At 44.6% G+C, this 15,155-nt stretch overlaps 2 protein-coding genes across 2 annotated transcripts; both read left to right on the top strand.

Moving 5' to 3' along the window:
- Positions 1-624: 624 nt before the first annotated feature.
- On the top strand, positions 625-4,357 carry LOC132862175 (cytochrome P450 2B4-like). The gene is made up of 9 exons (XM_060894067.1): positions 625-890; positions 1,268-1,427; positions 1,830-1,982; positions 2,072-2,232; positions 2,394-2,567; positions 2,740-2,881; positions 2,996-3,183; positions 3,649-3,790; positions 3,906-4,357. Exons 1-9 carry the CDS (start codon positions 696-698, stop codon positions 4,106-4,108), a joined length of 1,518 nt encoding a protein of 505 aa, XP_060750050.1. The 5' UTR covers positions 625-695; the 3' UTR covers positions 4,109-4,357.
- Positions 4,358-10,483: 6,126 nt separating this feature from the next.
- LOC132862248 (cytochrome P450 2C5-like) lies at positions 10,484-14,432 on the top strand. Its single transcript, XM_060894184.1, has 9 exons — positions 10,484-10,732; positions 11,140-11,299; positions 11,719-11,871; positions 11,961-12,121; positions 12,283-12,456; positions 12,630-12,771; positions 12,906-13,093; positions 13,564-13,705; positions 13,986-14,432. The coding sequence occupies exons 1-9, from the start codon at positions 10,538-10,540 to the stop codon at positions 14,186-14,188; spliced, it is 1,518 nt and encodes a 505-aa protein (XP_060750167.1). The 5' UTR covers positions 10,484-10,537; the 3' UTR covers positions 14,189-14,432.
- The last annotated feature ends 723 nt before the right edge of the window (positions 14,433-15,155 follow it).

Below are 15,155 nucleotides of genomic sequence, written 5' to 3'. Positions count from 1 at the left end.
AACACGAGAAAGCATCTAAGAGGTGGAGCTGCAGACTGGGAGAAGTTACTTGTGATGTGTGAAGTCTGAGGATTATGTCTAGATAATGAGATGAACCTGAGCGAGCGCTGAGAACGTCATGAGAACAGGAGACGAGGAGCTTCGTGGAGATGTAACGAGAGCAGGAGAAACTGTACAGTGTCGATATTAATGAATAAAATAATAGTTATGTAAAATCTGTATCAGAGGAATAAAACACTGATCTCTCTCTCTCTCTCACACACACACACACACACACACTCTTACCCCACCCTTGTATCTTGTTCTCCATCTCTTCCGCAGCCCCCTCTTTGCCCCCACTAAACCACTGTGCCCCCCCCCCCCCACTGTGTTTATTTCCATGATAAAACGTCCTGCCAATTTCACTGCATTCTTTCGAACATTTGAATCTTTTCTCCTGATAAAAAACACCCACCAGAGGAATGTTACGTCACACCCCACCGCCTGCAGGTCTGTTAGATCTTTACATGTACAGAGGTGAAGAGTGAAACCTGAGAGTGTGACATGGACTTAAATAATTACTAACAAAAACTCCCTCCCTCCTCCCTCCTTTCTAACCTCCCCCTCCTTTCTAATCTCCCCCTTTCCTGTTTTTTCTGAATCAGACCTCTGAGCTCTCCGGCACTCTGCGCTCCGGCACTCTGCGCTCTCTCAGCATGCAGTCTGTACTCAGATATCTGGACCCGGGTCTTGTGAGCCTGGCCGTGTTGCTCGGCCTCGTCTCTCTGGTTCTGCTTGAGATCTTCAAGTTGAGTTCCTCAAGGAGCCGCAGTCCTCCTGGACCCACGCCGCTGCCCTTCGTGGGAAACCTCCTCCACTTCATGAAGGATCCGTTAAACACCACAAGATCGGTCAGCTTCTGCTTCTCACTTTGATTTCTTCTTTGCTCGATTCCTGAAATCACTTTTTTGGCAAGGTTCCATACTTTCCGCATGTGTGTGTGTGTGTGTGCACATGCTTATCTGATGTTTGTGCTGAACAAATGTAGGGTTGTGTAACAATGACATTACATTGCTTTACCATCTGGACTTCCTGATTCAGACATGTTCACACTTGTTGACTTACTGCATGATTTCAACCTGTTAGGAAATAAATAGTGGTGGAGGTGATGGAGGTGTCATGGTGGAGTTTTGGACAGATTAATCCTAGAAGATTTGGTCTAAGATTTGAAATAATCTTTAAATCCAACATGAACGTGTGGTAACGTTAAGGTCACTCTGCCGTGCAGATGGTGCAGTACGGCGAGTTGTGCTGCATGTACGTGGGCCGGAGGCCGATGATCGTGCTGAACACCTTCGAGGCGGTGAAGGAGGCGCTGGTGCAGAAAGGCAGCGTTTACTCCGGGAGACCCCCCATGCCTTTAATAGAGTGGGTGACCAAAGGCTACGGTCAGTACTGTGGGACCTGTGATACGGTTATTTTCAGCACTGTTGCAGTTTTAGGATTAATTTTGTTTTTAGATCTTTAGCTGAGATAAAAAAAATAATAATTAGTGGCTAATTATAAATCTTTCTCTTTCATTTAGTCATAAAAATAAGAATTTATCTTAAAATGATTTTTTAATGTATTTATCAGCTGTTTTTTGTGTGTGAGAATTTTATGGGGATTTTTTTTTTTTTTTTACATAATTCAACACAAAATTAATGAATTAATTATTTATTTCCAAAAGACTTATTTTTATACCTGTAGTGCTTGTGTTTAAAATAATCCAGGACTCACACACACTGTATAATAAACACATATAATAACAACGGCTCTAATAATCACGTCTGTCTGTCTGTCCGTCCCAGGTATTATCGCGGTCACGTACGGCCACGCGTGGAAGCAGCAGCGACGTTTTGCTCTCCACACGTTACGTAACTTTGGTCTGGGGAGGAAGACGGTTGAGGAGCGAGTGGCCGAGGAAGCGCAGTGTCTAATTACAGAGATGCTCAAACATGAAGGTCAGTCACTAAACCCGGCGCTGCTCACATTAAACACTGATCAGACTGATCCTGAACTATTCTGTTCCCCTGCTCCATGCTCCACTCAGGGAAAGCGTTAAACCCCATGCACCCCATAATGAACGCCGTCTCCAACATCATCTGCTCCATCGTCTTCGGAGATCGCTTCGATTACAACAACAAGCGCTTCGCTAAACTTCTGGAAATCCTGAACGAAAACATTCAGCTCTCCGGCTCGCCTGTGGGAATGGTAACGTTAACGATCAGGACTGAGATCTGGCTTGTGATTGGTCAGAATTCAGGCGTCAGTCATCAAATGACTAGACAAACTTTATGACCCTAATTATGGACAGAATTAAAATTAAAGCATGTCCGTAGAATCCTTTTAATTCTTCCTTTCTTTATCTGTAGATCTTCAACTTGATCCCTTTAATAAAACATTTCCCCGGGCCGCACCAGAAGGTCCGTCAGAACGCCGATGCTTTAGTAGAGTTCATTCGTGAGGTGATGGAGGAACACAGAGAGAAGCTGGACGAGGAGAACCTGCGCGACTACATTGACGCTTACCTGGTGGAGATACGCAAGGTAAGAAGCTCAGACATCACCCACTGACCTGCAGCCGGCGCTCTCAGATCAGAGCAAAGCCTCGGTGACGGATTAAGACTGAGACTGGACCCATGGGGCGGAGCTTGTATAAAATGGGGCGTGTCTCAGGTTTGTTTCAATCTTTGTTTTCTTCCTGGTTTTCTTTGAGCAGCAAGAGTCAATAGAAGATTCAACGTTTCATGAGGAGAACCTGCTGATGTCCACCGCCGATCTCTTCCTGGCAGGAACGGAGACCACAGCCACCACTCTCAGATGGGGTCTGATTTTCATGATGAACCACCCAGAGATACAAGGTACCGTAACTCCTACGTCACAGAGACACGACTTCGTGTTCAAACCTCAAGCGATAAAAATACAGAATGAAGGCAGTGAGTAAAGCTGTGTGTTGTGTTGTGTTGTGATGTCAGAACGCTGTCATGAGGAGATCGTCCGTGTGCTCGGTTACGATCGAGCTCCCAGCATGGACGACCGCACCAGGATGCCGTACATTCACGCCACCGTACACGAGATCCAGCGCTTCGGGAACATCGTTCCACTCGGTGTGATTCACCAAACTACAGAGACGTCGCAGCTACGAGGATACACCATCCCTAAGGTAGGAGCTGTGGAAGTGCGTCCTCGCTACACGCTCGGAAATCCTCATGGATTCTTCACGATTTTATCACTTCTGCTGAGCTGTTATTAGTTTACTGCATGAAAATATCTCCTCAGATCCAAGTTCTCTCACACAATAAATCTCAGCTTGTTACTGAGAAACCGCGAAGAAGCGGAAACTCCTCTGTGGGAAAAACGTCTCTGACGTGCTGACGCCGGAGACTCCTTACACAGACGTCTCCTTATCGAAAACATGTTTATAATCAGTGGAGCGCGAACCGTACACGTCCCTGTGAACGAGCTGTTGCTATAGAAACCATAAGGTATCAGAGCGAGAGCATTAACTTTAACCTGCACTGATGTCGGAGCTGCTGTTAGAGACAATTCATCAACACCTGATGACCAATCAGAGTCCAGAACTCAGCAGCTCTGTGCAGTAACGTATGTTTGTTCTGTTTTTGTGCAGGGAACTGAGATTGCACCCAATTTAATGGCCATAATGCAGGATAAGGAGCACTGGAAACACCCAGATAGCTTTAACCCCGAGAACTTCCTGGATGAGAACGGACAGTTCTGCAAAGATGAGTTCTTCCTGGCGTTTTCTCTGGGTGAGACACCATCAGTCAAAAAAGATGACATTTGGTTGGATGGTTGCTTTAGCATATGAATTTAGGATGAATGTGTGTACTGAGACGTGTGTGTGTGTGTGTGTGTGCGCTGTAGGTCCGAGGGTGTGTCTCGGCGAGTCCCTTGCGAGGACGGAGCTCTTCATCTTCTTCACGTCTCTCCTGCAGAGGCTGCGGTTCTCCTGGCCACATGATGCTCCGCCCGTCAACATGGACGGCAATATGGGCGTGATCAGGATGACCCCCACCTTCCACATGATCTGCCGCAGCAGAGAGTGTTCAGTACCCGTAACACCGTGATGTTCTGTTCCATCACAGCGGATGCGAAACACTGCAACTAGATTTTCCGGTTTTTTTTTAATAACACTTTTACTAACAGAAATGAGAAAAAAAAAGTTACATACAATTTAATATTAAATCTCTCACTTGGAGACTGTAGGATTTCATACCTGAGCTAATGCATACTTGAAGAAAGGAAGTTATTTGATAGAAAATTGTACATTGTTCTGTATTAGTGTTTTAATAAATACACAATTTAATCTGACCATGTGTTTGTGTTGCGTCGTGGATTATTTTCCTCCAACGGTACGACGCGGTGTGTTTTATCACTTACGTAGTAAAAAGTGTTCTGTTATTATTCCTAACACACACTGAGGATTTGATGTAAAATCATTGGAGTGTAAAAGAGGTTAAATTTTTGGGAGCAGGAAAGAGGCGTGTTTGAACACCAAACCCTTCCATACGCACGACCTGCGGCAGGGACAGGAGCAGGTGTCGGACGGACTGATGGTCCTTCAGCATCTCCGAGTCGAAGAGAAGAGGACACGACCGGCGAGCTTCGTTCAGACTGATGCCGTCCGGATGCTGAGCCAAAACCTCTCTCAGGGAGTTAATTAGCTGCTGCAATTTTGGATTTGTAGGCGGAGCTATAGGTAAAGGTCAGTGGATCCAGATAAAGATTCATTAGGAATGATTCTTTTACTAGTTTTGATTTATTGTCATTCATTCTTTCAGTCATTCTGAATTATTAAGAGTTTTGCAATTCCATTCATTCCGACTCATTAAGAGTGATTCGTTCATTCCGACTCATTAAGAGTGATTCATTCATTCCGACTCAATACGAGTGATTCATTCATTCCGACTCATTAAGAGTGATTCTTTCAGTCATTCTGAATCATTGGGGGGATTTGTTTATTCTACTTCATTAGAATCTCTCGTTAGGAAGCGGAATCGGTTGATCACTCCTAATTCTGAATCATTTTATGGGTTCATGTTATACACTTGGATTCATTATGAGTGATTCTTTGATTCATTGATTCCGATTCTTTAGTTAAACAAAAAGTTAATCTCTAATCGTATCTACGGAAGTAAGGGATGCTGTCAAGCTATGACATGCTGTCAAGCTCCGGGCTCCGGAGGCAGCTGATAGGTACCGGAGGGCCAAGCGAGCTTCAGCCCAGGTGGTTGCAGAGGCAAAAACTCGGGTCTGGGAGGAGTTCGGTGAGGCCATGGAGAAGGACTATCGGTTGGCCTCGAAGAAATTCTGGCAAACCGTCCGGCGCCTCAGGAAGGGGAAGCAGTGCCCTGCTCACACTGTTTACAGTGAGAGCGGGAATCTGCTGACTTCAACTGGGGACATTCTCAGACGGTGGAAGGAGTACTTCGAGGATCTCCTCAACCCCACCGACATGTCTTCCACTGAGGAAGCAGAGGCAGAGGGCTCAGTTGAGGACTCATCGATCCCCCAAGCTGAGGTCACTGAGGTGGTTGAGAAGCTCCTCAGTGGCAAGGCACCAGGGGTGGATGAGATCCGCCCTGAGTACCTCAAGTCTCTGGATGTTGTGGGGCTGTCTTGGTTGACACGCCTCTGCAACATCGCGTGGCGGCTGGGGACAGTGCCTCTGGACTGGCAGACTGGGGTGGTGGTCCCTCTGTTTAAGAAGGGGGACCGGAGGGTGTGTTCCAACTATAGGGGATCACACTCCTCAGCCTCCCCGGAAAAGTCTATGCCAGGGTACTGGAGAGGAGAATTCGGCCAATAGTCGAACCTCGGATTCAGGAGGAACAATGCGGGTTTTGTCCCGGTCTTGGAACACTGGACCATCTCTATACCCTCACCAGGTTGCTGGAGGGTTCCTGGGAGTTGGCCCAACCAGTCCACATGTGCTTTGTGGATCTGGAGAAGGCATTCGACTGTGTCCCTCGTGGTGATCTGTGGGGGGTGCTCTGGGAGTATGGGGTCCGGGGCCCTCTGCTAAGGGCTGTCCGGTCCTTATATGACCGGGGCAGGAGTTTGGTTCACATTGCCGGCAGTAAGTCAGACTTGTTCCCGGTGCATGTTGGACTCCAGCAGGGCTGCCCTTTGTCACCGGTCCTGTTCGTTATTTATATGGACAGGATTTCTAGGCACAGTCGGGGGCCGGAGGGAGTCTGGTTTGGGGACCATGGGATTTCGTCTCTGCTTTTTGCAGATGATGTTGTCCTGTTGGCTTCTTCAAATCAGGACCTTCAGCGTGCACTGGGACGGTTTGCAGCCGAGTGTGAAGCGGCAGGGATGAGAATCAGCACCTCCAAGTCCGAGGCCATGGTTCTCGGCCGGAAAAGGGTGGCTTGTCCCCTTCAGGTTGGTGGAAAGCTCCTGCCTCTCGTGGAGGAGTTTAAGTATCTTGGGGTCTTGTTCACGAGTGAGGGAAGGATGGAGCGGGAGATCGACAGGCAGATCGGTGTATCTTCTGCAGTGATGCGGTCGATATACCGGTCTGTTGTGGTGAATAAAGAGCTGAGCCGCAAGGAGAAGCTCTCTATTTACCAGTCGATCTACGTTCCTACCCTCACCTATGGTCATGAGCTTTGGGTCATGACCGAAAGGACAAGATCCCGGATACAGGCGGCCGAAATGAGTTTCCTCCGCAGGGTGGCTGGGCGCTCCCTTAGAGATAAAAAGGGATTTTTTATCTCTTAAAGGGAGCCCTTAGCGCTCCCTTTCTCTCTCTCACACACACACACTCTCTCTCTCTCTCTCTCTGTCCCTCTCTCACACACTGACCAGGTCAGACTTCTTCAGGAGTAGTGTGAACACTCAAATCTAGCCCAGATCTGATTTTTTCAAATCAGATTCAGACCACTTCCATATGTGGTCCTGAATCAGACCCAAATCTGGATTTTTCACAATGTGGCCGCAGTGTGAACAACCGAGGCGGATTTGATGCGACTTTTACGTCAATCTACATCGACATTCGTCACAATTATGCGCCGGAGAGTTCGCACACAAACGTGACTACGTCTACAGAATGGATCAAATAAAATAAAGTTGCCCTCGACATCCGAAAATTTTCAAAACACTGCGTCTCTGTGCTGCCGTTACACAAACATTTAGAAAGAAAAGCGAAAACGCTTACTTCCTCCATAACCTCGCCAACTTTAGCGCAACGGCGTGCTGCGTGTGACGTCATTGTTATTGGCATTCGGGTCAGTTCGAAACAGCAAACAGTTCACACTGATATCTGATAGAGGCCACATTTTAAAAGGTAATGTGAACAAACAAAAAAATCAGATCTGAGCAAAATATCCGAATTGAGCATTAAGACTTGCAGTGTGAACACGGCTTCTCTCTCTCTCTCTCTCTCTCTCTCTCTGTAACCCGTAAGCTGACTTTATAAAAATTTATTTCAGTTAATAAATAACATTTTTAGTATTTCTAATTGCTGTCAATTACCCTAACACTTCTATACAAACAAATGAATGAATGAATCCATGACACTGAATCCAAATGAATCCATGACACTGAATCCAAATGAATCCATGACACTGAATCCAAATGAATCCATGACACTGAATCCAAATGAATCCATGACACTGAATCCAAATGAATCCATGACACTGCAGGAGATCTTCATCTTCAGGTTAATGAAAATTTGCATTTCAGATAAAGGTCAGTCCTCTGTGAGGGAGATTTATGATAAGATGATGGAGAGATAAAGAGGATGGAGGAGAACATCGACGGAGCAATTAACGCTGATTCACTGCAAATCTTTACCCTTGCTGCAGACCTGTGCAGACGTTTGGATAAAGCGCAGCATCATCATTGTTCACAACTGGAGGAACGACTCATGGAGTTTCCGCATGCCACAGACGTACGTGCAGCAGTCCAACAAGCCCTTCATCTCCCAGGGTACGTCATCAGAGCTACATGTCAGATCAGCGACGCCTGCTGGGGCTGATGATGAAGGAGAGAAATGAAATGAATGGATTAAATTATCTGATCGATGACGAATGAGGTTCTGTGTGTAATCAGGATGTCGATGTTCTCCTCAGGTGCGGTGGCGAATCAGCACTTCCCTCTGCTGCAGTCCGGACGTCCCGTCAATCTCAGCTACATCCAACAGAAGAAATAACGAGCGGCGACTTGATTTTTTATTTTTTTTCAACCCAACGCCCGAGGTCCTTATGGAACGATAATGAAGAGAAAAAAAACAGAATCATGAAAGTCTAACTTTTGGTCACGAGACTTAATGCCCCTATTTTTAAAGGGGTCCCAAAAAAAAAGAAGCGTTTTTATTTGTTGTGTAAAAAATGGATTTAAAGTTAATCCTGTTTATTTTTATTGGTGTATTCATATTTTTGCTTGCATAAGGACGAAGGCTTTGGATAGGGATTTGTTTTATGAAAAATCAGCATTCCTGCTCCATAAGATATCTATGTAGTGCCAAAAACAAACAAAAAGAGGATCTCAAATCTCCAGGAAAAAAGAAGAAAAGATACAAAAAGATAAAAAAAAAAAAAAAAAAAGAAAAAAGGATTAAAAAAAATAAAGAAAAAGCAAACCAACATGCTGACGTCGTGGTGGTTCTTTATTGTGTAACTGGTCAAATAGAGTTGTGTTAAATTTGTGTGCGGTTCAGCGTTAAACACGACGTCGTGAGGGCTGAAGATCAGAAGATCAGACACTTCATGAGAACAGGAGACGAGGAGCTTCGTGGAGATGTAACGAGAGCAGGAGAAACTGTACAGTGTCGATATTAATGGATAAAATAATGTTATGTAAATTCTGTATCAGAGGAATAAAACACTGATCTCTCTCTCTCTCTCTCTCACACACACACACACACACACACTCTTACCCCACCCTTGTATCTTGTTCTCCATCTCTTCCGCAGCCCCCTCTTTGCCCCCACTAAACCATTGTGCCCCCCCCCCCACTGTGTTTATTTCCATGATAAAACGTCCTGCCAATTTCACTGCATTCTTTCGAACATTTGAATCTTTTCTCCTGATAAAAAACACCCACCAGAGGAATGTTACGTCACACCCCACCGCCTGCAGGTCTGTTAGATCTTTACCTGTACAGAGGTGAAGAGTGAAACCTGAGAGTGTGACATGGACTTACATCATTATACAGTTAATGTCGTCAGACGAGACAAGACGAAATATGTTCGTCAACAACCTTTTTTTTCATGACTAAGACGAGACGATGACGAGACTGCACCACTGTCCAAAAACGCTGACTAAGACTAAATTAACATGCATTATTGTTGACGAAAAAAGACGAGACGAAAATGTTTTATATAAAATAAAAACTAAGATAAAATCTCTCTTCATTTTCGTCTACAATTGTCTCTGCTTTTTCATCAGCTGTTTAACGCCTTTAAAATATTCAGCACGAGTTCGCGGCTTCGCTGTCGCTCAAGTTACAGGTCTGTGAAGGGGATCCCGCTTATTATATTGTTACCTACCAAATAAATCGATAATTTTACACAAATTGATGATATAAAAAGTAGTTTATTGATTTAAAAACGATTGTATTGTTTCCGCTAAAGAAAATAGTGCGCTCCGTCTCTACGGTTAGAATCCTGTGTTCGAGTGTATGCACTGTTTAAACGTGTTCTCAACTTCTCACTGATACTTTTGTGGAGTTTTGACAAGTTTTATAGCCTTGATATTGTTTCTTATGCAAAAGTGGTGACAGAAAAAACTCAGCACCCCCCAACCTGAAACCTCTTCCCACCCCCCTGTCACAATCACATCATAATCAACATGAATAATTAGGCTTAAAAACAAATGTATATGTAAGGGAATCAATTTTAACAATTACATGTAATATTGCTCCAAATATCATCAATAATGGTGTGTGCAATACCATGTATAACTTGCATTAAGTTGGTAATTTTTATATATATATATATACACACACACACACACACACACACACACACACCTACAGTTTTGATCTTAGGCTTTTCATTAAGTTATTTATTTCCACTATAACACTTGTGTTCCTGATATTATTGCATTTAATGAGGCCTCATTGTATTTATTCTTACAATAGATTCCAGATGTGGTCAAGCTACAATTTTTTGACTAAAACTAGACTAAAATTAAAAGACTTTTAGTCGACTAAAACTTGACTAAGATACCTTGAGTTTTCTTTTGACTAAAACTAGACTAAAATGCCGAGACTTTTAGACGACTAAAACTAAGACTAATAAAAAAGATATGTGAATGACTAAATATGACTGAAACTAACAAGGACATTTGGCACAAGACTAAGACTAAGACTAAATTAAAAATAGGTGACGAAATTAACACTACATCATTACTAACAGAAACTCCCTCCCTCCCCCTCCTTTCTAACCTCCCCCTCCTTTCTAACCTCCCCCTTTCCTGTTTTTCCTGAATCAGACCTCTGAGCTCTCCGGCACTCTGCGCTCCGGCACTCTGCGCTCTCTCAGCATGCAGTCTGTACTCAGATATCTGGACCCGGGTCTTGTGAGCCTGGCCGTGTTGCTCGGCCTCGTCTCTCTGGTTCTGCTTGAGATCTTCAAGTTGAGTTCCTCAAGGAGCCGCAGTCCTCCTGGACCCACGCCGCTGCCCTTCGTGGGAAACCTCCTCCAGATCATGAAGGACCCGTTGAACACCACGAGATCGGTCAGCTTCTGCTTCTCACTTTTTTTCTTCTTTGCTCATGATTCCTGAAATCATTTTTTGGCAAGGTTCCATACTTTCCGCATGTGTGTGTGTGTGTGTGTGTGTGTGTGTGTGTGTGTGTGCACGTGCTTAGCTGATGTTTGTGCTGAAAAAATGTAGGGTTGTGTAACAATGACATTACATTGCTTTACCATCTGGACTTCCTGATTCAGACATGTTCACACTTATTGACTTACTGCATGATTTCAACCCGTTAGGAAATAAATAGTGGTGGAGGTGATGGAGGTGTTAACATGGTGGAGTTTTGGACAGATTAATGCTAGAAGATTTGGTCTAAGATTTGGTCACAGTGGAACATTAAATCCAACATGAACGTGTGGTAACGTTAAGGTCACTCTGCCATGCAGATGGTGCAGTACGGCGAGTTGTGCTGCATGTACGTGGGCCGGAGGCCGATGATCGTGCTGAACACCTTCGAGGCGGTGAAGGAGGCGCTGGTGCAGAAAGGCAGCGTTTACTCCGGGAGACCTGCCATACCTTTATTAGAGTGGGTGACCAAAGGCTACGGTCAGTACTGTGGGACCTGTGATACGGTTATTTTCAGCACTGTTGCAGTTTTAGGTTTAATTTTGTTTTTATATCTTTAGCTGAGATAAAAAAAAAAAAATAATAATTAGTGGCTAATTATAAATCTTTCTCCTTCATTTAGTCATAAAAATAAGAATTTATCTTAAAATGATTTTTTAATGTATTTACCAGCTGTTTTTTTTTTGTGTGTGTGAGAATTTTATGGGGATTTTTTTTTTTTTTACATAATTCAACATTAATTATGTTAATTAATTAATGAATTAATTGTTTCCAAAAGACTTATTTTTATACCTGTAGTGCTTGTGTTTAAAATAATCCAGGACTCACACACACTGTATAATAAACACATATAATAACAACGGCTCTAATAATCACGTCAGTCTGTCTGTCCGTCCCAGGTATTATCACGGTCACGTACGGCCACGCGTGGAAGCAGCAGCGACGTTTTGCTCTCCACACGTTACGTAACTTTGGTCTGGGGAGGAAGACGGTTGAGGAGCGAGTGGCCGAGGAAGCGCAGTGTCTAATTACAGAGATGCTCAAACATGAAGGTCAGTCACTAAACCCGGCGCTGCTCACATTAAACACTGATCAGACTGATCCTGAACTATTCTGTTCCCCTGCTCCATGCTCCACTCAGGGAAAGCGTTAAACCCCATGCACCCCATAATGAACGCCGTCTCCAACATCATCTGCTCCATCGTCTTCGGAGATCGCTTCGATTACAACAACAAGCGCTTCGCTAAACTTCTGGAAATCCTGAACGAAAACATTCAGCTCTCCGGCTCGCCTGTGGGAATGGTAACGTTAACGATCAGGACTGAGATCTGGCTTGTGATTGGTCAGAATTCAGGCGTCAGTCATCAAATGACTAGACAAACTTTATGACCCTAATTATGGACAGAATTAAAATTAAAGCATGTCCGTAGAATCCTTTTAATTCTTCCTTTCTTTATCTGTAGATCTTCAACTTGATCCCTTTTATAAAACATTTCCCCGGGCCGCACCAGAAGGTCCGTCAGAACGCCGATGCTTTAGTAGAGTTCATTCGTGAGGTGATGGAGGAACACAGAGAGAAGCTGGACGAGGAGAACCTGCGCGACTACATTGACGCTTACCTGGTGGAGATACGCAAGGTAAGAAGCTCAGACGTCACCCACTGACCTGCAGCCGGCGCTCTCAGATCAGATCAAAGCCTCGGTGACGGATTAAGATTGAGACTGGACCCATGGGGCGGAGCTTGTATAAAACAGGGGTGTGTCTCAGGTTTGTTTCAATCTTTGTTTTCTTCCTGGTTTTCTTTGAGCAGCAAGAGTCAATAGAAGATTCAACGTTTCATGAGGAGAACCTGCTGATGTCCACCGCCGATCTCTTCCTGGCGGGAACGGAGACCACAGCCACCACTCTCAGATGGGGTCTGATTTTCATGATGAACCACCCAGAGATACAAGGTACCGTAACTCCTACATCACAGAGACACGACTTCGTGTTCAAACCTCAAGCGATAAAAATACACCGTGTTTAAAAACTGAGCAGAATGAAGGCAGTGAGTAAAGCTGTGTGTTGTGTTGTGTTGTGATGTCAGAACGCTGTCATGAGGAGATCGTCCGTGTGCTCGGTTACGATCGAGCTCCCAGCATGGACGACCGCACCAGGATGCCGTACATTCACGCCACCGTACACGAGATCCAGCGCTTCGGGAACATCGTTCCACTCGGTGTGATTCACCAAACTACAGAGACGTCGCAGCTACGAGGATACACCATCCCTAAGGTAGGAGCTGTGGAAGTGCGTCCTCGCTACACGCTCGGAAATCCTCACGGATTCTTCACGATTTTATCACTTCTGCTGAGCTGTTATTAGTTTACTGCATGACAATATCTCCTCAGATCCAAGTTCTCTCACACAATAAATCTCAGCTTGTTACCGAGAAACCGCGAAGAAGCGGAAACTCCTCTGTGGGAAAAACGTCTCTGACGTGCTGACGCCGGAGACTCCTTACACACACGTCTCCTTATCGAAAACATGTTTATAATCAGTGGAGCGCGAACCGTACACGTCCCTGTGAACGAGCTGTTGCTATACTGTAGAAACCATAAGGTATCAGAGCGAGAACATTAACTTTAACCTGCACTGATGTCGGAGCTGCTGTTAGAGACAATTCATCAACACCTGATGACCAATCAGAGTCCAGAACTCAGCAGCTCTGTGCAGTAACGTATGTTTGTTCTGTTTTTGTGCAGGGAACTGAGATTGCACCCAATTTAATGGCCATAATGCAGGATAAGGAGCACTGGAAACACCCGGATAGCTTTAACCCCGAGAACTTCCTGGATGAGAACGGACAGTTCTGCAAAGACGAGTTCTTCCTGGCGTTTTCTCTGGGTGAGACACCATCAGTCAAAAAAGATGACATTTGGTTGGATGGTTGCTTTAGCATATGAATTTAGGATGAATGTGTGTACTGAGACGTGTGTGTGTAGGGGATGTGGTAGCTCAGTGGTTAAGGTGTTGGGCTACTGATCGGAAGGTCATGAGTTCGAACCAAGCTGCCACTGCTGGGCCCCTGAGCAAGGCCCTTAACCCTCAGTTGCTCAGTTGTAAGTCACTCTGGATAAGGGTGTCTGCTAAATGCTGTAAATGTAAATGTGTGTGTGCGCTGTAGGTCCGAGGGTGTGTCTCGGCGAGTCCCTTGCGAGGACGGAGCTCTTCATCTTCATCACGTCTCTCCTGCAGAGGCTGCGGTTTTCCTGGCCACATGATGCTCCGCCCGTCAACATGGACGGCAACATGGGCCTGGTCAGGATGACCCCCACCTTCCACATGATCTGCCGTAGCAGAGAGTGTTCAGTACCCGTAACACCGTGATGTTCTGTTCCATCACAGCGGATGTGAAACACTGCAACTAGATTTTCCGTTTTTTTTAATAACACTTTTACTAACAGAAATGAGAAAAAAAAAAAGTTACATACAATTTAATATTAAATCTCTCACTTGGAGACTGTAGGATTTCATACCTGAGCTAATGCATACTTGAAGAAAGGAAGTTATTTGATAGAAAATTGTACATCGTTCTGTATTAGTGTTTTAATAAATACACAATTTAATCTGACCATGTGTTTGTGTTGCGTCGTAGATTATTTTCCTCCAACGGTACGACGCGGTGTGTTTTATCACTTACGTAGTAAAAAGTGTTCTGTTATTATTCCTAACACACACTGAGGATTTGATGTAAAATCATTGGAGTGTAAAAGAGGTTAAATTTTTGGGAGCAGGAAAGAGGCGTGTTTGAACACCAAACCCTTCCATACGCACGACCTGCGGCAGGGACAGGAGCAGGTGTCGGACGGACTGATGGTCCTTCAGCATCTCCGAGACGAAGAGAAGAGGACACGACCGGCGAGCTTCGTTCAGACTGATGCCGTCCGGATGCTGAGCCAAAACTTCTCTCAGGGAGTTAATTAGCTGCTGCAATTTTGGATTTGTAGGCGGAGCTATAGGTAAAGGTCAGTGGATCCAGATAAAGATTCATTAGGAATGATTCTTTTATTAGTTTTGATTTATTGTCATTCATTCTTTCAGTCATTCTGAATTATTAAGAGTTTTGCAATTCCATTCATCCGACTCATTAAGAGTGATTCGTTCATTCCGACTCATTAAGAGTGATTCATTCATTCTGACTCAATACGAGTGATTCATTCATTCCGACTCATTAAGAGTGATTCTTTCAGTCATTCTGAATCATTGGGGGGATTTGTTTATTCTACTTCATTAGAATCTCTCGTTAGGAAGCGGAATCGGTTGATCACTCCTAATTCTGAATCATTTTATGGGT

The sequence above is a fragment of the Tachysurus vachellii genome, chromosome 19, assembly GCF_030014155.1.
Source record: "Tachysurus vachellii isolate PV-2020 chromosome 19, HZAU_Pvac_v1, whole genome shotgun sequence".
NCBI lineage: Eukaryota > Metazoa > Chordata > Actinopteri > Siluriformes > Bagridae > Tachysurus > Tachysurus vachellii.
Note: the sequence above shows the minus strand (reverse complement) of the source record. Positions and strands in the feature narration are given on the sequence as shown.

What these genes read in the sequence shown, in the direction of transcription:
- LOC132862175 (XM_060894067.1), top strand. Translation starts at nt 696, where the DNA reads ATGCAGTCTGTACTCAGATATCTGGACCCGGGTCTTGTGAGCCTGGCC. An exon ending in GAACCACCCAGAGATACAAG is followed by an intron (nt 2,882 to 2,995) that starts GTACCGTAACTC and finishes TTGTGATGTCAG; the next exon opens with AACGCTGTCATGAGGAGATC. An exon ending in GAGGATACACCATCCCTAAG is followed by an intron (nt 3,184 to 3,648) that starts GTAGGAGCTGTG and finishes GTTTTTGTGCAG; the next exon opens with GGAACTGAGATTGCACCCAA.
- LOC132862248 (XM_060894184.1), top strand. Translation starts at nt 10,538, where the DNA reads ATGCAGTCTGTACTCAGATATCTGGACCCGGGTCTTGTGAGCCTGGCC. An exon ending in GTGGGTGACCAAAGGCTACG is followed by an intron (nt 11,300 to 11,718) that starts GTCAGTACTGTG and finishes TGTCCGTCCCAG; the next exon opens with GTATTATCACGGTCACGTAC. An exon ending in AGAGATGCTCAAACATGAAG is followed by an intron (nt 11,872 to 11,960) that starts GTCAGTCACTAA and finishes TGCTCCACTCAG; the next exon opens with GGAAAGCGTTAAACCCCATG.